A 26,060-nucleotide genomic window follows, 5' to 3' on the forward strand; every position below is an offset into this window, starting at 1 on the left:
CTTTAAATTAAGCTTGTGTTCAAGTGTTGTTACACTGAAAAGTAGCAGGACTAGAGCATGTTCACAAAGATAAGCACATTCTCAAGTGCCTTGCTGATTAGGCTCCTAATGCAGGAGAGCATCCCAGGTTGGGATAGTGTGTGAGGACCACTGGTTCTGGAAACTAAGCATCTGCCAGCATGACGTTGTTCTTCAGGACCCAGCATAAGGTTTCTGTAGCCAGGCTTCAGTATCTGCATCTTCATTCTAGCCAGGCTTCCTCTACTGTGCTCAGCAAGTAATGACATTAATTTGAAAGTATAAATAACGAGTGGCATAAAGTCCCAAATATTAAGGATCCCTGCTTGCTGCATCTCTGAAGATACACGGGATTGTTTGTTGCCGTATCTCCTGTGGTCTTAACTGCTTTCATGTTTTGAATCTTTTGCTATTCTGTAGTGGGATGACTAAATCAAATCTAAAGTACTCTTCTCTCAGCTTACGTTGGAAGTTGCATGGAAGTTGTTGTAGCACATTCCAGGAAGGTAAATTGAAAACTGAAAATGAATTTTTCCAGAAAAGCCCTAGAACTACTGCTACAAAGAAGATGGATGATGAACCATTCTGGTCTGTTATTATCCAAAAGTAACTATCTGGCTGTTTCTTAGTGAACAAAGAAATATTAGAGGGAAAAAATAGTTTCCATTTAGCTTTATCTCTGTTGGCTGTACTAGAAATGAATCATGACATTAAAAAGGATAAAACAAAATGAAAAAGATACCATTTATTTCCTTTTCTGTAGCACACACTGGACATTTATTCTGAAGGTTAAAAGTCTTCTGAGCTGAAACAGATTGCACTAAAACACTGGTGAAAGATACTAGAGAGTCGTGGAGTATCCCTGTAGTACTTGGCCCACAAGTTAGGGACGAAAAGGGAGAGGAAATTGGTTTGTGTGGGTCTCCCCCTCCCATTGGAGTTCACCTTTGTGCTGGCCAAAGGTGCGCTGTCTGTGCTGTGTCATGGGTGTTTCAGTTAATTTTTGAGGCTGTGATGGAAATCTTCAAGATGCTCTCCTTAAAGAATCTGTTTTTCTCCTTGAATTTCTATGGAAGGTAACAAATATAGTGCAGATTGTCTTCTGAGTGAAATACCACTCTGCCCAGCCTGAATCTCTAGCAGAAGAGACCTTTCTGTTGATTTGCTTGGATGTCTTGACTTCCAACCCCCACTAGATTCAGGAAGTGCAGGAAAATGGAAAGAAGGGTTAAAAAAGCATAGTGGAGATTAATTTGGAAATGAGTGTGCAGTGATGACTGAGCCAAGTAGTTTAGGTCAATGGTTTTGTTATTTTGCTTGGTCTATGTAGCATCCTTTCATTGGGATTTATAAATTAACTGTATTCAGGAGCTATAAGTGTCTGCTCTGGCATGGCTTGCTTTCTTTTTTTTTTTATTAGAGATGAAAATTAGTTAGGAATGAGGAGATAATGTACGGCCTCATATCATAAAAGTTGCACTCCTTGATAAGATTTCAAGGTTAGAACAATGATAGCATTGAAATATCTGTTGTAAACTACCATAGATAATTCAAGCAATAAAAATGCTTCTTTTAGCTATGTAAATAGGGTAATAGACTGGAATGCAGTATCTAGATGTATTAAATGTTGGGGTTATTTTATATTTGAACAATATAAACAGAGAAAATGAAGCTGAAGATTAATTTGAATAGGAAACAGGGAAGATTTCTCTTCGGAATGGTGAGCAAGCTGGGGATGGATTTGAGTTTGTTTTGTTTGAAAGTACCTGAATTGGTAAGGTAACTCCAATGTACCAATGTGATTAGCAAGAAGAGAAACGTATCTCTGCTTTTTTTTTTCCTTTGCCTTTTTTTCTCCTGACAAAAAGAGCTATGGGGTTTTAGGAAGGGCTGATGTAATTAGGCTGAATGCATTTTGATGGTGGGATGCTGTCCAAGGATGCGTTGAGTCACATCTAATGACTTAAAAACTACTAATTAATTTTGAATGAACTGGAACAAGGAGACATGGCTTGAAAAGTACTAGGTTTTGAAAACTGCTGATTTTGAAAACTTCCAGTGTAGTAATCCTGGGCAAGGGGATGAGAAAAGTTGGGAACAGCCTGGTGAGCCTGTTGAAAATGGCAGAAAGAAATGGGGGTAAAAATTAAAGTCAGTGAATGGTATGAAGCTTCTGATGCAGATCAGCAATTCTGGCAGCTCTTTAGCTGCTCTTTAGCAGCTCACAGGAATGGATGGTGGAAACTTCTCTAATACATTGTTTCCGTTTCCAATTTGTTCAGTTAATTTTCAAGCAACACACTATGAATCTGTGAGGCACTATGGCCTTGTACTAATAGATTTGGATATAAAGTTTACAAAGGGTAGCACCATGAGGGAAATGCATCTTCATTGCTCTATAAAAGCTACATAGCACACAAGACCTTGAATGATGCTCCCAGGGTAGGATGAAGCATGAGAGATAAATCAGTGGAGCATGTGTGGGTTCCAAAGGATGGGACGAAAGGAGCCCAAACTGAAAGGCAAGAGAAGACAAAAAAGGAGAGAAAGTTTGGAGCAGAAGGAAGTTTAGTTGGGCAGAGCTTGGTGTTATGCCCTACAGGTTTCTTTTTGAAGAGTAAGTGGATTTGAAAGATAGGTTGAAAACTGCAGGGAGTGGGAGAGTTCTAGGTTTTGATGGGTTTATTCCTGGCTGATGTTTTCCCTGTCCTGACACTTCATAGTTCCTTGTTGAAAAGGTGACATTTCTGCCTTACCCTCAGATCATCCTATCTCCTGTTACCTCTTAAGACAGTTGTAGTTGTAGTTCTCACCTAACCTCCTCTCCAGAGATCAATTAATGGTCTGGTTCTATTTGTGTCTGTGCTGGCAAATAACACCAGACCCTCTACTGTGTCATCGCAGGGAGTGGGGTCTCCAGGGCAGTATATCTAAGTAGCCCTTGGTACAGTGATGTTTGAGGTATGTTGAGGAGCTCTCCAGATGCAACTGCAATAGAATAATCCTATTTCCTTTCCTCTGTCATAAAATAAGATAGCGGTTTGGCAGCTGTTCAAATCAAGACAAATAAAATAAACTGCTCTAAATTCATCATGGAAGGAAACAGACTTAGCTACAAAATGACTAACAGGACCTTCTATTCATCTGTACAAATCTGGTCTGTGGCTGCATTCATTTCCATACAATCACTGGAAAATATTATGTTGATTGCTGGGAACAAAGCTTTTATGGGCAGGAAAAAAATCCATGCTACTAATCTACAGTGGAATTGGTAAATGGGTAAGACAAAGCTTTAATAATATTATTCTGTGCGACATCTGATGTAAATAATACAGTTCTATTAATCTCTCAAGCAATCAGAGAGTCTGGCTGTTAGAGGCAGCCAAGTATGAGCAATAATATTATCTCTTCTTGGGAACGTTGGAGTAGAATCACAAATCCATTGCTGTGAAAATGGTTGCTGCACCAGCTCAGGGGGTCCCACTCAGCAGTGGAACAAAGGCACGGACTTCCCATGCCGAGTGAACTGGTCAGGGGGTTTACAAGGACATCTGCAGACTCTGCACCCCAGGTGTTTGGACTCCCACCTTGGAGTCTGCTCTAGGGGTTTTGTGAAGCTGTGCTTTCTCAGGGAGCAGAAATGTTGTGTCCTTTGACTCTCCTCCTCCCTTGGTAGGCGAAGGTGGGCTTCATCAGCTCGTGTTTGGGGGCTGACCAAATTAATCTTCTGCACAAGGGTCTCAGGGACATGACTGACAGCGGATCCTCACACAGGCAGCTCTATCTGCTGCTTGTGCCAAAAAATCAGGTCTCACCAATTCCTGCACCAACTCCACTGAATTCAGAGCAATCAAGGAGTTAATGTTGCTTCCTCCAAAAGCATGTGTGCATTGTCTGTCCTGTAACAAGATATTAGTTAAGGCAGCCAAATGAAGCAGAATTTTAAAATGAGATCCTGTTTTTCAAGTATGATTTTAAGATATGATGCAGGTCGAGGTAGTCTGATTCTTCACAGTTCATTAAGTAGAAAGCAGCTAGTGTTAGAGATTGACTTTTAAAAATGATAGATTTTTATTTATAGCAAAGTTCTAGTCATTAATTTTAAAGGAAGGAAGCAAAAAGCAAGAATGGGTTCATTTTTTTTACAAAAAGTGACATTGGTAATTTAATTAAATTGGGGTTTTGAGTATCATTACAGAAAATGAAACATTAGTTCTACACTGCTTTTCAACCCATCTGACGTATTTGATAGCATCCCCCTGCTTAGGAAACCTGTGTGGTCATTAATATTTCTATGTGAAAGTTGCTGCTGAACTTCCCAGCTCTAGGCGCATTGTGGAAAGGTGCAAATAGTATTTTTTAGGGAAAGGAAGATATCTTGTCTGTCAGAGCTTGTACCTGTCCCCCCGTTGCTGCGCGATGGAAGTCTGTGTGGGGAGACTGGAGCCCAGCGCTGTGTCCCTGGGGTGCTGGCTGTGCTCTCCTGGGGCTCTGGGAAGGGCTGCTCCTCTGCATGCAGATGTGTGGTGAGAGCTTGCAGTCACAGCAGGAAATAAAAAAAAAAAAACTGAGGCAGTGCAGGAATCAAGATGTACTGCCATTAAAATTAATCAATTTTAAGGTGGTAAGGTTGCATTTAATCTGGGTTAACTAGAAAACAAGGTAGTCTGTCTGGATCCAGGAAGCCTAATCCTATATTCATTACAGATTAGTCTTTCATTTCCCTCGCTGTGAGGAATACTGTCTGCGTATCTGCTGTAGAGAGCCCTCTTAGGGTACCTGAACTCTGCTCCGAGGAGGCAGCCGGGGCTGCTGGTGGGGGAAGGCCTGTACTGGAGCCAGAGCAGGGCAGTTTCAAATCCCGATCCTAAAGCACTGTCCCACGGCAGGACAGAAAGGTGTAGTGTCTTTGCATCAGTTAGTGTCAGGGATTTATGTTTCATTCACGTGTTTACGCACAGTTTTGGTTGTATTTTATTCTGCTGCATGCCGTGTATACTAGCATATCATTTTCCTTTTAATCTTCCTCTTTTCCATGGCAAAGCTGCAGACTAAACCTCCCTTTGCTTGCAGAAATTCATCTGGTTTTGTTCATGCCCCTGACAAAATTGTTTCCAATGATAAACCGTCACTCAGCTTTGAATGACCATGTTTTTATTCTTCTGATGTTTCAGCCTTAATGAAAAAGAACTATAATACAAGATGCTACACAAGGGCCTGATTCAAATTTGATTAAGTCATTCTTAGTCTTGGTTGTCTTCACTGGGTTTTACATTGGGCTCTAAAACCGTGATTTGAGTGGATCTTTCTGGAGTGGCTTATGGGAACCCGTCAAGTTTTAAATTCTCTGAAACTGCTTTACAGAGGTATTGGTTAAGGATTTACTAGCATTTTAGCTGCAACTTCTCCGTCTTACATTCAACTATCCCATGTTCTTTCTGATGCAAACTTTTGTTGGACTATAGTTTACCTTCAGTGGAGCTGGGTCCAACTGCATTGTTCAGAGTCCGGTTTGATGCATATGTGTGAAATCTGGATTAAACACACAGCGCAATGAAGTATAAATCCTGGTGGGCTGAAATGTTGCTCTTTTTGTCTAGGCGGTAGTTGCTAATTACAGGTTTTGCTGTCTTCTGTGTGGTTCTAAGGCATAACACAATGCTGCTTACGATGCAGGGGCCTTTGAGGTGCCTGGCGAAGGTCTGTTGAAAAACGTTATTTCAAACAGGAATGTAATCTCTGGATTCTAATCAACTGCAATTGTGTTCAATAGAACTGCAGGGGGGCATAGGAAAGAGGGGTGCTTTGGTTTAGAAACTGCTAAAACTGGTCAGGAAAGAGGGGGATCTTGTTTCTGACTCAATGGCTTGGGGAGTGATTTTTGCTTCCTTACATATACTCAGTAGAAATGGTACTTCAGTGTGAACTGTAACTGGCCTAATGAATTCTGGTGCAATCCAGTAGGGTAAGTTTTGTGGTTATTTGCTCTTTACATTTTAAGTGCTGCATTTACTTTGAGATGAGCCTTCCCTCTGGATTCTTCACCTGACAGCTCTGTTACAATGCACTGTCCCTAACCAGAAGCAACTTTCTTTGGCAGTTCTACCAAGTCATACGTGCGGAAATCCAGGAAGGCTGCAGAATGGAATTCAGCAAGGGACAACGTTCAGCATCGGGGACAAAGTGAGATACAGCTGTAATCCAGGCTTCTTTTTGGAAGGACATGCGTTGCTCACATGCCATGCCAATTTGGAAAGCGGTGCTTCCTGGGATTTTCCTCTCCCCTTCTGCAGAGGTAAAGTGCCCTCTCTTCATCTGGAACAAGCCACAATGAAACAGGATTTAATGAGCTATTTGGGGTTGGGAAAAACTTCACGGACTGTAAGCTTGATTTAAAAGACTTGAAAACTAAACATGATGTAGTTAATATTGAGGTTCCTTTTTATTGGATTCCTTAAAGCTGCTAGGGTTTGGGTGAATAACAGGGAGGTTATGAAGTGCTCAAAGTATTCAAAATGCTGCACAGCTACTTTAACTTCAATTTCTTTGTCCAAAGGGGAGGGGGAAGCAGGAGTATTACTGTAAGATAAGGCACCTACCCAAGACTATGCAGGTTTTCTAGATCAAACACTAGAAAATGAGACTGGATTTTCTGCTTTCTGCAATGTCAAGCTGGCTTCCGTCGTGGCATGTTCCACAGTGATTCTGGTGCTTTTCCTGTAAAGAAATGTGAGTCTGTGCAGAGTGCTGATGTGCTGTGGGTTGCTGGCAGCGGGGCCAGCAGCCTCAGACAGGGGATGCTATATGGAAGGTAAAATCTGGTCTTTGTTTGAAAAGGCTGGCTAGCTTTCCTGGAAGCCCTTTTGGGGTAGGGAAACTTAGATTCCTTTATCAGTATAGAGAGCTTCTTGATAATTCTCTGGGGCCACAAGGGACTAGAAAGTCTGTAAATATACAAGTATCTGTGGTGTTATACCAAAACAGTTGCTGCTACTTTGAAGTCTTTTCCCCTCAATTCCTTGTGTACTTCAGCAGAGCATCTTATATTGATTCTTTTTATTGACTCTGCTTGTGCAATCAATCAGCAGTTCTAAGCTGTAGCATAAATCTTGAATTTAAAGTGGGCAAATATTGTTTGCTTGGTGTGTTTTTAATGCTTGCTTGAATGAGTTACACAGCAGTAATACGTGCTACTTAGTGTATTTCTTGTACGCTTACCTACTGTTTTGAGGCCAAGGGCTTTATATCACTGACGGAATGGTTCATACAGCCAAACTGACACTGGAGAGGGGCAGCTATCATTGCCATTTTAGTATGATCAATTATGATTCTTTGCTTTTCCTTTGAATTAGGACTCTCGTTGTAACCTTCTTTAGTTTTTTTTTTTTCCTAATTTCACTGGAAGTGTGTGCAGGAAAAACATTCACTGTAATTCAACTTTGAGAGTATGCAAAGCGATACCCTTTTTAGAAGAGAAGGAAATTACTTGCGTCAATGGACCAGTGTTTCCTCCAGTCTGATAGCACTTCTCTAATAGCAGCCTTCCTTTGGAGGAAGGCAGTATCTTCTTGCCCTGCTATCATTCAGACATTTTTGTAGTAGACCGCAATAAGTGAGGGATTAGCTTCTGACCCGAGCAGGTGTTGAAGTTGAGGGTTGGCATCATTGCAACCTGCTGCAGATGGAGTAAAAGACTATTTTTACATTTTTGTCTTGAACTGCCAAACTTGCTTTTAACACCACCATTTCAATCTTGAATCCAGCAATGATGGGTGGCATCTGATATGCTTCAGAATGGAGGAATATTCAATTCTATGGTACTTGCATCAGTGCTGTGTGAATTGCTCTGATGGTAGCAAAATATGTGCTTGTTCAGCTGCACTTGTGTAGCAATGTGCCTGCAGGTTCCTGGAGGTAGCCACTCCTTTTTAATAGATTTGGTCCTGATCCTTCAAGACTTTTCCTCAAGTAAAACTCCCAAGGTGTTTTTTGGAGGCAGGAACCAGAAATCTTCTCATGTGACATTTATGTCTTGTTCCAGGAAGGTAGAAAGTAGCAAAGACACTCTGCAAATTGACTTGCTGCATTTGAAAACCAGCTGCACTCCTTCTACCATAATAGGTTTTCAGCAGTCAGACATTCATGCTTGGCTGATTAACTGGTGACACAGCCTTCAGTCTTTGCAAGGGGCGAGAAGATTTGCGTACTGACAAAAAGGTTTACGCCTTCTTCTGCAGGGAAAATAACGGTTTCAAAACTGTTGCCTGAAGAAGAATATCTATATTTCCTTGAGAGAGAAAAGATCTTTGTGGCCTGTGTAGCTTATAATTAATGCTGGCTTAGTGGTAATTGTCATCTGAAAGTTTAAATGCTTTTGTATTTATTTTTTATTTTCTAACTTAAGTTGGACGTGGGTCATGCTGCTGGGTCAGTTCCTGACAAATCGAGATGAAAGGTTCCCTCTAGCTGAGCAGCTGTTAAAATCCTGGGAGCTGCTGTCTTGGGAATAGACTTGCCTAATGTCACTGCAAAGGACAGTGTTAGATTTGTGGACTCTGCCTTTTCCTCCTTCCGCTCCTCTCCAGTATAATGGCAGAGGTATGAGACAAGTGTTGAAAACAGTGTAAGTTTCTACCATGCTAATCAATATCCTCTTCTGGTTTCTTTATGCTCTTTTCTTTGTGCTTGTCTTCTGCTTTGTAACTTCCTTTTCTATGTATTGGTAGCTTTGTCTCTATTCCAGTCTTCATGCATTGAAATAATCGAAGATGCAAAGAAATGCATGGTAGAAAAGAATGAGAAACAAAGGTGTTTGAGAGGACGTGCCAGGACAGCAACACTTTGAAGGAGTGCTGTTGCTCAGCTGCTTTTTCTTCATAGGAGTTGTCTGCGCTCCCTTTACCCAATTCTCAGTTTCGAAGTACAGTGTTGGTTTTTTTTTTTTTCCCCAAAGGACAAGTGTAATCTCAATGAGAAAAGAATGTAGGAAGGAATTCCAGATGCAGGAAGAATAGCTTGGTGAAATGTGTCTTTGCAGAGCTAGTGAAAGTAGCTGGTGCTGCAGCTCGCCAGTGGTTTTGAAAGCACAGTTATATCAAAATTGATTCTTGGACTCTGAGCTAAAAGAGACTATAAATTCAGTCTGCACAGACTCTGCTCTGGTGAGTTATGTTTCTTGCTTGCGTGGCAGGAAGGATTAAAACTGCGGTGACCTCATTCAGGGAGCACCAAAGCAGCAGCGAATGACATCTCTGTGCTGATTTGCAAAGTAGGAGAACACGGAACTGGGTGGCAGCTGTGGCTGCCCAGAAGAGAAGCTTGGCTGTGCCTGGTAGACCATGTGTAACTCGGAAATTTGCCTCGAGGAGTGAAAGTCCTCAGCGAGTCTGGGTCAGACTGTAAAATCTGGACTAAGCTGACATTTATCACATCTCTATAATGTGTGTCAGAAATGTCTGGAATGGTTTCCTTATTGCATCTTGTGTGTTTTTACATGCTTTCTGCACAATTGTTCTGTATTCACAGAATGGAATGAGGCCTGGTACTTAATGTAAATGGGGCCTTAAGCTGAGTCCTACAAGTCTAGCTGTATTTTTATCTTGACAGTTGGCATGCTGGAGGCAAAACCCCAGCAGGCTTGGAATGCTGTCCTCTGTCCTGCTGCAGCCAAGGAAGGAAGAACCCTCACCTGGGTCAGTTAACTTCAAATAAAGCGAATGGTGCGTTTGAAGCACAAAAAGAATATCTGGAAACATCTGAATCTGTTTTGTAAAGCGCTTTCATGCATGTGGAGAGAAGTCTTGCCCAGATCGTATGCTGAATTTAAGTAGAACTGATAGGTTTATGATTCTGGTAGGCGGTTGAGTAAAAATTCAGTAAGCCAGCTGAAAAGTTGAGAACATTTGCGAAGCTACATTTTAAGCATATCAAATATGCATAATCTCATTAAGTGGTCTGTCTTACTATAACTCAAACAGCTGCTTAGGCTGCACTGTGCCCAAAATAGTTGAAAGGCTGTTCAAGAAGATTTTAGAAGATTGTAGAATGTGTTTAAACAGTAACAACCTCTACCAACTTAGGAAGTGTGTATTTAGAGGTGGATGGGAAGGGAATACATTTTCCATTAAATACCTTTTGCAATGAAAAATTTTCAAGGAATTTAAATTAAAAACTCCCCTTTTAATTAAAAAAAAAAGCCAAAACCACCATACCTTTGGCTAGATCTTCAGCTACTCTAAGTTAGCTTAGTCCCGTAAAAAGAAAAATGTAGTTCCCTTGTTTAAGAATTCTAATATAGCATTGAGTCAAAATTCTTCAGCATATTTCTCCATCCCCGCCTTTCAGTACAAGAACAACTTCAATATACCAGATCCAGCCTCAGACTTCCCAGACCCCAATAGTAAATGTGGCTGAGAACTTGCCAATAGGAATTGCTTCTTCAAAATCCTTGTGCATTTGCTCTTGGGGGTGTGTGTGTAAGGGCTCTGTGTAGACCTGAGCTGCACGAATGCATGGTCACAGTGAGAAGCAAGTGTTTGGCCAAGAGCACCTATGCCCTTGAAAGTGGTGTTCGCATACAGAGGCTGGATTGCTTGAAGGTGTCTCATAGTAGCGGTGCAGGCCCTTATTTGCAAAGGTACTTCGAATGGGCCAGTAGCAGCCAGGCAACAATAATGTTTAACATGTTATGTTGGAGAGAGCTGCCTTTCTGGAGGTAAATGTATATTAAGAATAAATTGCCCTTTCAGATCGCTGTGCATTGCTGAAGCAGCTAATGACCTTACTCCTGCTCTGTCTGTCTTGCTGCTAGGCATGTGGTCTGGGAGTTTGCTTTCTAAGAATCTTTTTTGCATCTATTTCTTTCTAGCATCTGCAAGGGCACTTATTCATGAGAAATCAAATTTGAAAATACCAGTAAACTGGTGAATTGTGCTTATCCTGTTTGGGTAGAATCCTTTCATCCTCTAAAAAGCATTTTCATTCTGTCTGTCAGAGGGAAGGGTTTGGACTTTCTTTGGAGGTGTCGCTGTGAACCTTGTGTATGATGCATTGAAGTTGGAAGGATTTCCTGGTGCTTGGACTAGATGAGAGATCTTTCAGCCTAAATTTATCGATGATTCTAACTGCTCTTCAGCGTCCATGCATAACTTTAGTTCACTGACAATACGATTGCAGCAAATAGATAACTTTGACTGTTCTAATAGAATATCAGGGAATAGAGCACTGAGTTGGGATTTCATTGGCCTTTTTCAGTTCTAGTTTTCGCTGCTGGAGTGGCCCAGAAGTAGTTGCATGTCCACCTACGCGTCTGGATTTTTGTCATATTTTTTCTGCCTTTCCTGCTTTCTGCAAGTTCCACAGTAATCAGTGACGTGCATCCAGTCTGAGCACGGCAGCAGTTGCAAAGGGCCGTCCCTGATCTCCACTGGGGCCGAGAGAGGCCACTGCAACATGCGTAGTGTGTTAATGCAATGCGAACAGTAAGTTACAGCCTGGGGTGTTCCCATCTCAATCACTTGCCGTCAGTCACCAGGAAGCATGTGTCTGCCCGTTGCCTTCTGCTTGTTCAGGTGGCTGGCTGCGCTGGGATAGCAGATGGCCATGAGAAAGAAAAGTTGGCATATATTTGTCTTACTTTGTCTTTCAAGTTTCATGAGTTAGAGGCTGCAAGTTTCAGCCCTGCTGATAAAACCTGCTGATAGCACAAGATGCTAATTCCTGAAAAGGTCTAAAAGCTGAAGGATCCTCCTGAGCAGCCTTGCAGAATTGTCCTGCCTTTCCTTAGGTGCTGATGACCCATTGCACTTAACAAATGTTCTTACCTGTGTTAAATTTCAGTTTGGAAGGGGTTTTTTTTGAAGTAGTTCATAATGAAAATAAGTGTTTATAATGTGAAGCCCCAAGCTCCTTGACTAAAGCATCTGAAATGCTGCTCTGTAATGTTGTAAAGTTGACAGGCTTTTCTTAGTGTTCCAAATAAACGCTGAGCTGATGCTGCATGTACGAGAGCAGTGAGCTGCCCTGATGCTAGTCAAATGAATTCTTGGTTTCCTCTGTCTTCCTGCCCCTGTTTTCTTTAGATCCTTCTCTTTTAATTGTTCTAATAGCTCCTGCTGATAAAATTCCGGTTGTAAAAACGAAAGAACCTGCAGCAAACAGGAGATCCAGTATGTAACCAGGAAATGTCACTGCTAGATTTCTGAACAAGTGGTTAAGTTTTTACTACTACGATTTTGGTAACAACATCCATTTCCTTAAGAATTTGGAGTAAACAAAGACATGTAAGGCAGGTGTGTGGGATACTCCACTCCTTTTCCCTTTTCTATTGGATTTCTATTAAATACAGCACTTGTACTCTTAAGTCCTGTTGTCACAACCCTTGGGGGTGTTTCTGATGATGGTGCTGAGATCTATGTGAGTTGGAAACCAACCTCTCTCCCTGCTGCAATAGGGGAGTTTTCATGTGTCAGTGAAACCCTTCTCAGTCACTGAGTTCCTGCTGGTTTTCCTTCTGCTTTGCTGGCTACACACATTGGAGGAAAGTTGCAGAAAACACCTTAGAGGATCCTACTCGGGAATAAGGGATGGAACAGAAAACTCAGGCAACAACATGTGAGGAAATACTGTCCTGACAGCGAGATGCGTTAGCTGAGAACTGCCTCCCCAGGGAAGCGGTAGAAGCTCTGTCACTTGGGGTGTTTAAAATTAGACAAACAAATCACTAGTAAGTGTACAGTGGGGAATGAGCTGGCACTTGCTAGGAGACATTGGCTGACCTAATAGGATTGTGCATCCCTCAACATCTTTGTCTCTTAATAGTGTGTGGTAAAACACACCCCAACAAAAGCACTGGGGCTTTTAAAGCTTTGCTTTGAATTTGGGCTTATTCTTTTTTAGTGTACTGCTTTCTGCATTTCAGCAAAATCTGATAACTTGCATTCTGTTTCCAGCTGATGATGCTTGTGGAGGGACTTTGCGGGGACAAAGCGGAATTATCTCAAGCCCTCATTTTCCCTTGGAGTATGGCAATAATGCAGACTGCACGTGGACTATTCTCGCTGAACCTGGAGACACTATTGCTCTGGTTTTCATGGATTTTCAGCTGGAAGATGGATATGATGTTTTAGAAGTTGCTGGAACAGAGGGATCTTCGCTCTGGTAGGTTACTACTGGCCACTCTTCATTATGGTCTGTACAGTCATGTAGTACCCACTGACTTTTTGTGTGCGTGGATCCAAACTTTATAGGATGTTCAGAGTGAACAGAGTTTGTGCCTGAATGGGGGTAGTTCTTGGTTATTCTCAGTCACAGCTTGGAGCTGCTACCTTCCAGTGAAACTCCCTGGGATGCTTTTTATTTGCTTGGTTAACTTTGCAGTGACTATTGTCTACTTGAAATCATATTCGCTGCAATAAGATTTCATAGTGTAGCTGGTTAGAAGAAATAAAGAATTAAAAAAAAACAAACAAACAAAAAAAAACCAAAACCCACCCTAAAAAAAACCCACTTCAAAACCCACGAAACCCTGCTCAAACCTTGGTTTTGCTAAGTTGTTTTCTGATTGTTGCTAAATATGTTGCTGACAAGTTGACTTCACTGTTAATGAACTTCTGGCAAATGTTTCTACAGATCAGCTTGTCCTTTAGACAGGAGGCTGTGTATAGAATTTCAACACCCTTCTCATTCCATTGTTTGCTTGAGCAATGCTTTCAGAAATATTGCTTTTATGGATAATAAATGCCATACTGTTTTTTACTGATATACAAGAGCTGCCCAAATGATCAGTGCTATGAAGTCTGAAGTGAGGGCTTGCAGAAGGAGTTTGACGTGTTGCTTTTATAGCAGAGTACAACTCTGCCTGTAGTTGATCTTCTGCACTGTGATTGCACTCAACAAACAGTTAAAATTCCTAACTAGCAGCAAGTGGAAGGGAGTAGTCTTAAACCCAACATCCCTCTGGAAGGGAAGAATTAAGTGTTTGAAATAATTAGGTGTTGCCTGGGATTATCAGCAGGAAATGAGGATTCAGTTGCAGCCACAAATAACATTCATTTAATTAATTTATATTTGCCTGGCAATTATGGGGGATAGGATTTGAATGTTTACGCTGTATTGATGTGAGAGAACTTGCCATTTACCATGTACCAATTGTTTACTGTTTCTAGGACCTCTCTGAAAATTAGATGTGCTGTTTCATGAAGAAAAACTGGTTTTATTAGCATGCATTAATATTTTAGGGCACTGTTAGTTTTTAGCCTTTATGTACTGCAGTGAGGATCAGTCATCTGTGCTATGTGGTAAAGATGAATGTAGCTAGTTAAGAAACATTATTCAGCCTGGAGGTGTTGCCAGTGCAGCACTGTGTCTTGTCATATCAAAAATAAAACAATGCCTGTCAGAGTGAACCTGCTGGAAAAAAATTAATAAACTACCCATAAATACAGCATGGTAGAACTTTAAAAATGGCAAATGTGTCTTAGAAAATTAAGCCCTTTGACGTTCAGTAGTACATGTATGTGCACACGCACTCTTTTAAAAATGAGATTTAGGAGCTGTTTTAAAGGTAGCATGTTTTACAAACATCAGTTTTGGGGCCTTGTCAGAGGGAATAATGATGTATTTACTTTCCTTCTTCCCCCCGCAAGTGCCCATGTGCTGCATCTTTAATGATGCCTTTCCTCCAAATGTATCTTCACTGGGAGTCGGATAAACTCTGCGAGCTGTAACAGCAGTGGACTCGTTTGAATCGGCTGGTAGAGCAGGCCAGGCGAGATGCACCGTGTTAATGAGTGAAACAGGTCACACAAACATGAATTTCATCCAGGGTTCGTAGAAGAAGCTGTTCCTGCTTTTTGAGGTTCATCCTGCATTTTATAGCTCCATGAAATACACATGGGCAAGATAAACACACCAGTCAATTCAAAGGGACCTCATTTAGTATTCTTGAAGTAAACTTTTTAGTCCCATAAGCGGAATTACAAAGAGCCTTATTGTGAATTTCATTTTTCAAAGCTGGCCTTCACAACTTGGAGCCTGATAATTAAATTCAGATGACTCATTTTTCCCTTCTTTTAAAATAATTTTTGCCCGTAGGGGGAAAAAAAAAGTGGAGCTCATATCTCCTCTTTAAACATGTTGATATGATTCAGCTTGAAAATATAGCTAAAAACCTTTTTTCTCCTCTGTCTATGAAAACCTAGTTTTAATTATTAGTAATATGGCAGATAAACTTGCGGCCGAATAAACCATTCTATTGAAGTAGCTTGCAGCTAAATATTTCATTTCCTAAGCATTATAGATAGTTTTAATCTGGTCCAGAGATGTACACGAATAAACAAAATTAAATTCCATCTGGAGTATAATTCGTATGTATTTTCAAGCTATGAAATATTATATAATGGTAGTATTTACAGGAGCACTAACTCAGCACATTAAGTAAGGTTGACTTGGCCTGCACTTACTAACTCCTGTATTGTCATTCACCCTGCCCTCTTTAAAAATAGATGCTTTGTTGTTTTTTTTACGAGCCAGGCTCCCTTAACCCTCTTGCCTTCAGCAGTCACTACAGCTGTATCCGCCGTGCTGCACGTCGATCTCGGCGCACACAGCCGCTCCCCAGAGAATCCTGTTACGAGTTTCATTTGGTTCCCGACCTGTCGGATGCGAATCCTGCAATAAGTCTTGAAAGGGAAAGGGCATTGCAGGCCTAGGCATCCATATGTCAGGCAGAGCAATAGAGGTTGAGTAGCTATTTGAGACATATTAATAAAATAACACATTTACAGCTCTTAACTGCTATCACAGTTTCTGTCATGGGACCTTGGGTCTAGATTTCCTTGACAGGTGAGAAATAAAATTCTACTGAGCAGAGAACAGGAGGGGGGGAAAAGTAGCAGTGTGAAAAAGAGCCCATTAGATTAGGAAGGACAATGTGAGGGTCTCCGGGCTAGAAAGAAAAAATGGAAGGATGGCAGTAGCTGCCCTGCTCTCTTTGAGGTTAGCTGGAGTGGCCATCCTATTCACAGCCCTCCTCTACTAGGGCAAGGATGCACTGGACATGGAGAGGCATTTGTAGGATATATGTTCTCTTATGTCATTATTCCCTGACTTTTTCTTGTCTTCAAGACTTGGGGTTCTCTTCCCCCTCATTTAGTACTAGCTGAGAGATCTGAAAGGATTAATGAAATTCTTCTCTGTAAATACATGTAAAAGAAGAAAATTCCTCAAAGCAGCTCGGGCTCCAGTCCTTAAGGGAACTGAGCTCTGTTGATCGCGTGCTTTGTGTCAGTATCTGCTCAGAGCTGACTAAATCCCTCAGCTAACACTTCGCGGGTGTATCTGCTGATTATGGCTGTTTCATGGTACCTAGTTTAAAGCTTTCTTCAGTGGCGAGCATGCCTGTGGGTGCTCAGCTACACTGAAAATATCTAACACCTCCAGCATCGATGTGTCCCCTGAAGGCTTAAAGAAAGTAGGAATGTGCTGTGCAGCAATTGTTTGGCTGCACTCTGAGCACGCATTAATAGAGGGTAAGTTTTTGCTTTGCCTGTGGTGGAGGAGGTCTGGATTTCCTATGTTTGTGCATATTCACTGCTGTTTAAGTGTATGCAAACAATGAAAATGTGGTTGTCTGTCTCTTGCGCTTCTTTCTGTCATCTGTTCAGATCTCATCTAGCTGATCTGGGACCTGTATCTAATATTAGGCATAATGACTTGTATTATCTTTATTAAAGCATTATGCTGCTATTGCCAGAGAAGGTGGTGGTGTAGGAAGTGACTAATAATCCAATTTATGTATGTGTGTTTACAGGAATTGACTAAGATCAAGTGTACATTTTGCTGGCTATAATGCAAATATTTAGCAAAGAAGGTTTCTGCGGTCATTCCAATATAGCTGAAGCAAGCAAGATGGGTAAAAGGTAGAAGCCTTGTTCTTGGGCTGTGTAGGTGCAACATGCACATGCTGCAGTTCCTCTAGAGTAGGGATTTTCAAAGTTGTGGAAATACAGGAAGATGGTCTCATGTTTCTTATAAAAAGTTTCTTTTATGCTGTTGGAAAATAGGAGGAAATGAAGGGGAGATACCGTAAGCTTCAGCTGTCTGCTGAACATGTAAGCAGCTAGTGATACCCTTTCCCCCCAGAACGATGTTTGGTGTTCCATGGCTATTCGTTCCAGCAATGAAACTATTTAGAAACCTCTGCTCCTGCCAAGTGAATTAGTTCCATGAGATAAAACTAACAAGTATCTCATTTGTTTGACTATGACAGACTGTCTGGCATGTTTTGAAGGTTGGTTGGATGTTTTTAATTTTCGGATGGGAAATTTACTTTGGATTGTAGGTGACTTCTTCAATAATGAGGTTTTTCAAATCTTTTATAGCTATGTTGCGTTTTGGAACTGTATTTGGTAGATTATGAGAGTCCAAATTCGTAGGAGGGATTGGGCTTTTAGCTAAGAAAGGTGCTCCTGTGGCTGCTATATTGTAGTGTGATGTTTTTCAGATCAAAAAATACTACAGTATGTAAAGGGTCAGAACCTTTTTCGGTTGTTCTTTAGCCTTGTGTTAGGTTCTAGTGCAGCAATCAACTTTCTTCCCCCTTGCCCTCCATAACCCTATTTCACATAATCTTTTTGCTTGAACTCAGCTGAAACAGAATGTTACCTGGCAAAGCACCTCATAGTATCATGCTGAGAAGCTCTGTGTTGACCTGGGAGTATGATTTGCTTTTAAATTACTTCATTTGCCACTGGGTCCTTGTTTTTTCTGTCCAAATTTTGAGCTTGCTTAGCCCAACCTATAGAAATTGCACCATAGCTTGGAAATGGAAACTGCTACTGTTGCTTATCCTTTTTCTCTGGGCAATCCAGACTGTGCCCACTCTTATGAATTACAATCCACCATGGTGCATTTCCTCTTCAACTTAATGTTTCTTTATTTCTTATTGCAACTTCTACTGAATGTGGCTATATTTTTGAAAATTCAAATGCTTACCCTTGAAAGAAAGAAATGAGGCCGAAAATTTCCAGATACCACCCACTCCCTTTTTTTTTTTAATCTGTTTCATGGTCCTTTAAAAACTGCTTTCTCCTCAACTGCCTCACTTGTGTATTTTGTTCCAGGAGGACACGAGCACATACTGAATTGCTGTATTAATGCAGAGTCTTGGTCTGTGGTATCTTTCTTCCCTATGACCCCTCCTCTTGACTTAATTATTCTACCTTATGGAAGAGAAGTCTAATTTCAGGGGGGTTGCATCATCTGTCATGTTGCCCCTCTGCTGCCCTCCCACTCTTTGAGCCTTCCCTTGTCATTTCTCCTGGGAAATATTTTTTCCTTGATTTTTCTGTTAATAATCCCGTGCTAAGTGAATGCAGTGGGAGAAGCAGGGCTGCAAGTGAGTAAGTGCCAAATCGATGGAGTTTATTCCTGTCTGAATCCGGTTCCTCCTCTTCAGTGTCTCATCTTCATTTTGCCTTTTCAGCCTTGGAGCCATATTTTGCTCGTCTTGCTTGCAGAAATGCTTTCCTTCTTCTCCTTAGGAGTATTTTTGCACTTAATTTGGGTAGAATTTGGATTTAGCTTTGTCTCTTAATTTCCTAGAAACAAGGCAGCATGCCTTAACAAGCGCATGTATATTATTTTGTATTACTTTTCTAGCACAACTGTGCCTGATGTGAAGGCAAGGCGAGCATCTTGCTCTGCTTCAGAAGCACTATGGTACAGATGTTGAGCAATGGCTAAAAACAAAAGGGACATGTGCCGGGGTGAGCCTGGGAGGAGAACTGTGAGGACCTTTGAATTTAAGGTTCCTCTGCTTAATTCTAGAATATCTTCCTTTCTGGAGCTGAGCCCAGGAGACCCCTTTTGGACACCAGCCCTTTCTGGAAAAGCATTTCAGAAGTTCTCTCTTGTTGCTGTGTTTCTGCAGAGAGTTGAGTCAGGGGGAGGAATGGTTGGAAGAATCACCTATGTTTCAGCAACTGTTGCTGACTTTAGTTCTTTCCCTGTCATTATCTGCGGTTGACCCTTCCCTCCCCACCACCCTTGTCTATCTGCTAAGAGGTTTCTCATTAAAGTTCTCCTATGCGAGATCTGCTTTGTGCTTCCCTCTTGATACCAGTTATTTTGTACACTGGCCAGGCTAATCTATTAGCACATCTTGTGCTCTTCCTGCAAGAGATTATAGAGTACCTGTGTTCTTGAAGGTCACTCTTTCAGGTGATGATAACGTTGGTTGGTGAAAAACTGTTCTCTGTATGTGCTTCTAACAAACCAATCTATTTTCTTTATATCAAAGCAGCTTCTGATCCTTAGATAGCTGTCTCGGAGCTTTCAGCATATATTTTCATCTTACACCTCAGTCGATGTCTACTGAAGTCAATGGAAAGACTTTGGCTCCAAAGGGCTTGTGAATCAGGCTTTAGTGTATTGTCACTTAAAGTGCATTCCTCTTGCCTCCATATTGCAGCTCAGGAGTGCTGGGTCTGCATCTGATGTTGCTGCTGGTTATACTGATGCAGCTGCTACCAGTACAGGGTAGTGGGAGAGTGCTTGCAGGAATCTTGCAGACTTTGCATTACAATAAACAGCTGTGCAACGTGAGTGGGAGCTGAGAACGGGCCCTCTCCACTGTGCTTTTCCCCATGTGCTCCCCAGAAACTGCCATTTTTTGCAGGGATTCTGTAAAACAGATTGCCTGATGATTGCTTTAAAATGATTTTCATCTCATACTTGCCACTTCCTTTTTGATTTTTTTTTTTTTTTTTCCCCAGTCAGTAATTGCTTTTATTTGAAAGTTGACAGGCATTATCCTGCCCTGGTGCTTGTATGGGGCTGGAGACTTGAATTGGGTCTTGAAATAACTTATTTTGTCACTAGTTAAAGCCTAGATAATGCAATTTTGAAAGTTTTCTTTTCCTATGAATGTGCAATGAATTAAGCTTCCTTATTGTAAGAGCTAGTTAACTAATGGATACTTAATCTGTAATATTCAGATGCTTTTCTTCCATGGTAACATTTTCTATAGGACTAGGAATGAATAAAAAACGTGCATGAAGTAGCTTTCAAAATCCCTACTTAAATGTCAGTTACATCTTCACTGGGATCTGGAAAATAGACTTCCTTATTTGGTAGTTTAATTTTTTTTTCTTCTAAAGCATTCATAGTGCTTTTAATTGGAAACAAATTCTACAAAGGCTTTAAAGCTGTAAAACATTGCTTTAATGGGAAATAATCTTCTTGCAAAACTCCCTTTTCTCGTAGGAGGTGTTTTCCCTGGAGATAACATTTTGGAGAAGTTTGTCAGAAACCAGACCATCCCTGTTCGCAGCCAACTTCTGAAATGCCTGCAGCTCTCCTTGCTGGCGGTGCAGTGGTGATGGTGGTCCCTTCTTGTCTCTGGCAAGCATGGTGTCAGTTCCCTGGGATGTACCAGCTTTTGTAGCTTGCTATGCTGCACTTCAGGCCTTATTTTAATATGGATCTGCAATACGAAGAACAGGAATTTGTGGGTCAGTGAGCTGACTTCTCCCTGATGGGAGACAGCTGACACAGTATTGGGAGCCCTTGGTTCCTGGTGGCAGCTGAGAGATAGAGCTGATTGCTTCCCTAGTGGATGGAAATGATTTGTGAGCATCTTGATTGCTGTTTTGAAGTGAAGTTAAAGGATTGATAGCTTTGTACAAAAGTCATTTTTGTAGAGTAGTATTGCACATTGTCCTAGAGCTCCTTGGCCTGTTGCAATGCAGAAATAACTGGGAAATTCTGTAAGAATAGGGCTAATCAGGGTAAGATGGTATTTAAAGATGTTCCTGTTCCATAGTTTAGCATATATTTCTGCTAGGGAAGGTTTCAGTTGTACTCCAGCTGAGGAAAATAATGTGCAGACTATATTAGCTCTCATCAGCTAAGCACTTAGTTGACAATACGTACAGCTCCTTCCCGAAGTCGCAGCGTGGCCAAAGATGGAGGCAGCAGAACTCACTTTTCCTTGCTGCTGGCTGCTCGCCCTTCTGTAGGGAGGCGTGTGCTCAGTGCTTCCAAAAGCCTGAACTGCTCTTCTGCCAAGAGCGTGGCAGGGAGAGAGACTTCTGTGACAAATGACAATGAAGGGGCCTCGTGACCTCTCCCACTCATGTTTCATTCAATAAAACATGATTGGATTTCGTATACCACTTTCTGGCTAATCTTATTGTTCCATGCATTAATATGATTAATTCTATTCGCTAGATAGTAGAGAGCATTTCATGAATATTCAGTCTAGCTTTATAAGCCAAGAAAGAAGATGCTTTTAGGCTGAAAATTACCCTGATCATGTTTTAATTGTCCTTTTTATCCCAATTTGTCCTTCTTTATTGTTTGGTCACCTCTGAGGCAGAGAGAGAACCCTATGTGAAGGCTACTGTTTTGTGGACTGCACCTCAAGGGATGAGGTGCAGGAAGGCCTGTAGTGGGGGGGGGGGGGGAAATCCCTGAAAGTTACTAAACATGAATAAATTAATGTTTAGCTGTTTCTGTCCTGGATGCAAATGCACTGGAAGAAGGACAGGCTTGTTTGCAGGAACACTCAATACCTGCAAGCTAAAAAGATTTTTTTTTTTTTTTTTTGAAAGACAGACCTCGTGCAAATGAGTATAACAACTGGCTGAAAACTGAAAAAAATATTATCTCAAGAGTACCTTCTGGGCGTGACCCAAAATATAAGTAACCACATAGATTGTAAAATGGTGAATAATACCTTTATTTGGCAGGGGAAGGAGACTTTACGTAAGTGCAAATGATGTCACAGGTTGTAAAAAGTTGGACATCTGGGGTCCTCTTTAAAGCACCATGTCTCTTCTGTGCTGTTACAGCGGGACACTGAGCTTTCCCAGTTTAAGCAAGGATTTGGAAAAATGTTGGTGGGAAAGGTCACTGACTTCACTTACAGGTGCTTCCAGGAGATGTCTCTGCCTTACCCATTGCTTTTTTTCTTGTTCAGAAACCAATTCATGTCATTTTCTGTGCGAGGGTCCACCATTGTTTAAGCTGACAGAGGATGTGCATATGCAGAGGGGTCTCCTTTTGCAGAGGTGTTCACTATGTTGAGGGAATTGGATTTGCGTGTCAAAATCTATCTGCCAGAGCTGATAATAGTCATGTTTTACACTGCTCACCCTCATCTACAACTTCAAAGTGAAAGAGTGGAGACGCCTCTGCAGCTGTTTCAGTGCTTTCAAAGACCTCTTTCTGCTGGGCTTTCTTTGTGGACCAATTCACAGATGCTTTCTTACATTCTTTAACACAACTTGTAAATATAAGTACTTTGTTTTCACATGTCACCTGCTTCATAAAATATATTTTAAATTATCTTTGCCTGCTGGGTTTTCCTCCTTCGGTTCACTTCAGCTGCTTCTCATATGAAAGCACGGGCTTGTTCGCGTGTGTTCAGTTAGCTCTCCTTCATGGGCTGTAGGTGAAAGTCACAGCTGATAGATTGTTTGGTGCTGAATTCATCTCTTGTTTAAATTGATTTTTTGGATGTCTGATGCTAACGAATCTCATGTTAAACACAATTAAACTACAACTCCCTTCTAATTTGCATTATATGCTAATTTATTAAAGTTGGGGAAGAATTGCATTTAGCATGGTTTGCATAAGCTCAAGCTGCAGAGAAGTGTCACTTATTTTTTGATAATTCTCGGGGCATATGCATCTCTCTAACCTGATCTTTCCACTTGTCTCTAGAAATAGTTAAGTGCACGAAATACAGGGAAGAAATATTTATAGAGAGCCTACTTTAGGAGATGTTTGTTGACTGCTAGGCGTAATGTAGTGGAGTGTCTGTGTGTGTTGTTTTCTGCTCTTTAGACAAAGCGTAGCCTTCTAGCAAGATAGAGGTGTCAGATCAGCACCTTCCAGTCACGAAAAAGTACAGAAGTGAAGTGTGCGAGGCCCCTGAATGCTCCTGGTGGGAGGCTCTCTGAAGGTTGGTCTCTCCTGTAAAAACAGGAATTGGATCGATATCTTGCTAAGTAGCAAGTTGGCAGGAAACTGAACTCTAGATGGGAAGGAAAAATGCTCTTGTGCGTTGGATTTATTTCCATTTACTGTCATAGTGGGCAAGCAGCTTATTGCCACGCCTTTGTCTCTTCTTGTGCATTCAAACCCTTTAGTCCAACCTGTTTAGATTGCAGCTGAGATTCAGGTTTGTGAACTGGCGATACCAACGTACTAACAGGTTTATGAGATAATACACTAGATACACTCAGGAGAACTGAACTTGGCAATAACCTGTGGTGAGCTTGTCAAAAGATCATTTTACTTCTGTTTTTCCTTCCCTTGTTCTTTGTTTTTAAGGTAAGCTACTGAAGTTGGAGATCTTCTCAGTCTCTTACTTCAGAGCTGACTCAACAGCATCTTGTTTCTCTTTGGGTGTTAAGTACAGAACCTGTTCCCTGTTTCATCTAGGGTGATAGAATATTTGGGTAGCACAAAGCTTAAATATATTACTGTTGATACAGGTTTTGAGGTTCTTCTAAGGCTGATATTAGCTGCATTCCTTCAGTCTATGGAGGTGTGCTCTCAGTTTGTACACAGACACAGCAAGGAGCTTTATTTTAGTAGAAGCTTCTGGTCTGGTCTTCACATGTGAACAGCTCCACCACCCTTCCCCCGTCAGTCTTAGAGGCTGTGAGATGGAGAGTAGATGTGAGGACAGTGGAGGAAAATTTCAGTGCTTCAAAGATTGGAGAGACACTAATGTGTTTTATTGCAGTTCCTCTCAATAGGAGGGATTAAATAAAATGTTACCACAGCCATCGCTGCAGCCATAGAAATGGAAGAACTATTCAGGTTAAGAATTAGAAAGTGTGTTTTCACAGCTAGTCCATTGTATTTGTTAAGATATATCTTGACATATCTATATATCTCTGATGTGTCTTGACAAATACAATGCAGTACAAAAACATATACATACATATATATTTAGATAGCCAAACTTCTGCAATTTGATAGCTGTAGTACAGTCCTGGAGGCCTTTTGTCCTTGAGTAACAACCTTTCAGCTAAAGTGAAAAAATTTACTTCTGTTCCTGTTGTTTGCTTAGTGCAGGCCTGAGCTGCTGCTGCTTTAAGAAATAGATAAAGATACCCTGACAAGGATCAATAATGGACGGAATAAGCAGGAGAGCGCAGAGACTATTTTCCGTTCCAGATCCGTGAGATGCTTGTGGAAGTGAGCTATTCACAGGGGGGCTCCTGAATTCATAAATGGAGAGAGAGTTGCAAACGAAGCGTTAAAGTGAAAGGCGTAATAGCAGTTCAGAATTGGTTAATACAGCATCACCTAGTAAAGTACTGTCTGAGATCTTAGATGGTGGAAACCTGAACTGTGCATCCTTAGGGTAAGATGTTTCTTTAAGGAGTTAGTCCAAAACCTGGTTCTGAGCTCAGGGGACAAGAACGGGCTGACAGGCAGAAATGTGAATGATTTCTGATGTGGGATGTAGGAGGAAAATAATGAATTCTACAAGTTTTCCTGCACCTTGGTATCTGTGTTTCTCTGTGCTTCAAAATCCAGTGGTTTTCTTTCTGCACTGGGACGTGCTGCCACAGATGGGTCTTGGCACAGATACATTTTTCTGTCTCACATGCTGCTTGACTCAAGCATGGACTGCAAATTTAGTAATATCAGTTATTAAATGCAGACACTTAATCTAAATATCTTGCCTCTTAATGTTTCTGATATCTTGTACACAGAGATCTAATCAGCCTTCCCAAAGCCCAGATGGGGGAAGGAAATCATGTTTTTGGATTCATGTGGCTACTATATTTTGCTGCTTCTTCTTGGCAGCATTTTGTTTTGTCATGGCAGGTTGTGATCTCTTTAGCTCATGCAAAGTTTGGTTTTGACAGTCTTGGCTGTTTTACAATATGAATGTTTTGATTATTCCTCACAGAGACCTCTCTTGTGGCTGAATTTATAGCAGAGATCAAGAAGATGCCAGGGCATCAGTAAATATCAGAGGATTAGTAATAGACAAAATGTTGTCAACAGCTAATACCTAATGGCTGTCTTACTGGCCACAGTAAGCTGGAATTTTGCAAGACACTGGAAAACTAGAGGCGTTACGGTGCTCCACTGATGTGGTTCTGTGTACAGGGCGATTTTTGCCTTATAGAAGTCCAAAAAGGCAAAACGTGAGTAGTTGCTTCCCTGCCACTATAATGACCTGCTGATTTGCTACGTGTCGGTAAACTTGAGTTGCTTTTTTGCTAGTGACCTGAAAACTTGAGCAGCTTTCTCCCCACTTTTAAAATGGGCATGTTGGTTTGAAAATTCCCAGTTGGAGCACAGGGGAAATACCCATCTCTGTGTGCTTTCCTTTATCCCTTCTGTCTTCATTCTGTACTTTCTAAATGAATTTTCATAATCGTCTTTTAAATGATGGAGCAGTTCAAAGTAGCTTTTTTTTTAGTCAGAATTACCTGCATTAAAGATCTCCCCTAAAAAGAAAGGCATAAAAGTAATTAATTGTGTCAGTTATAATAATGTGGCTTAGCTTGTGCTTTTCTGTTAGAAAACCCTGTTTTTGGTAAGTCAGCTGTTCTTAAAAGGGAAAAAAAAAGTGCTTCAGGCTGGAAGCTGGCATGAAGGAATTTTGAGATAAGGTTGTTCGCGCTGTAATGTAACAGAATAAATTAACACCATCGATCCTGGAGCGGTGCCCTGTGCTCAAAACAGCCTGCTGGGGCAGGGGAGTGCTTGGAGAGGGGTTTTGGGTTTTTTTTGCCCAGTCACAGATGCTTTGTATGACTTTGAACAAATATCCTTTGGTTTTTAAAGCCACACTGGCATTTCTGGAGCCTGAAAGAAAGTCAAAGGGAAGGGAAAACTAAGGAAAATCTTGAAAGAAATTTCAAAGCCAGCCTGTGCAGTGCCTGGATATTGAAAACCTACTTCATGTGCATGGCTGAGGACCACTGAGGACGATCAGAGTAATGTCAGAAGGGGGGGACAGGTCGACCAAGCGCTTGCTTCAAGCCTGCCTCCCTTCACCT

At 41.3% G+C, this 26,060-nt stretch overlaps 1 protein-coding gene across 1 annotated transcript in view; it reads left to right on the plus strand.

Moving 5' to 3' along the window:
- LOC104081695 (CUB and sushi domain-containing protein 2-like) overlaps window positions 1-26,060 on the plus strand; it is a 306,834-nt gene that overhangs the window by 73,386 nt on the left and 207,388 nt on the right. Inside the window, 2 exon segments of the mRNA XM_009584534.1 lie at window positions 6,119-6,313; window positions 12,969-13,176. Of these exon segments, the coding sequence (XP_009582829.1) occupies window positions 6,119-6,313; window positions 12,969-13,176 (403 nt within the window).

The sequence above is a fragment of the Fulmarus glacialis genome, unplaced genomic scaffold, assembly GCF_000690835.1.
Source record: "Fulmarus glacialis isolate BGI_N327 unplaced genomic scaffold, ASM69083v1 scaffold6559, whole genome shotgun sequence".
NCBI classification, from domain to species: domain Eukaryota; kingdom Metazoa; phylum Chordata; class Aves; order Procellariiformes; family Procellariidae; genus Fulmarus; species Fulmarus glacialis.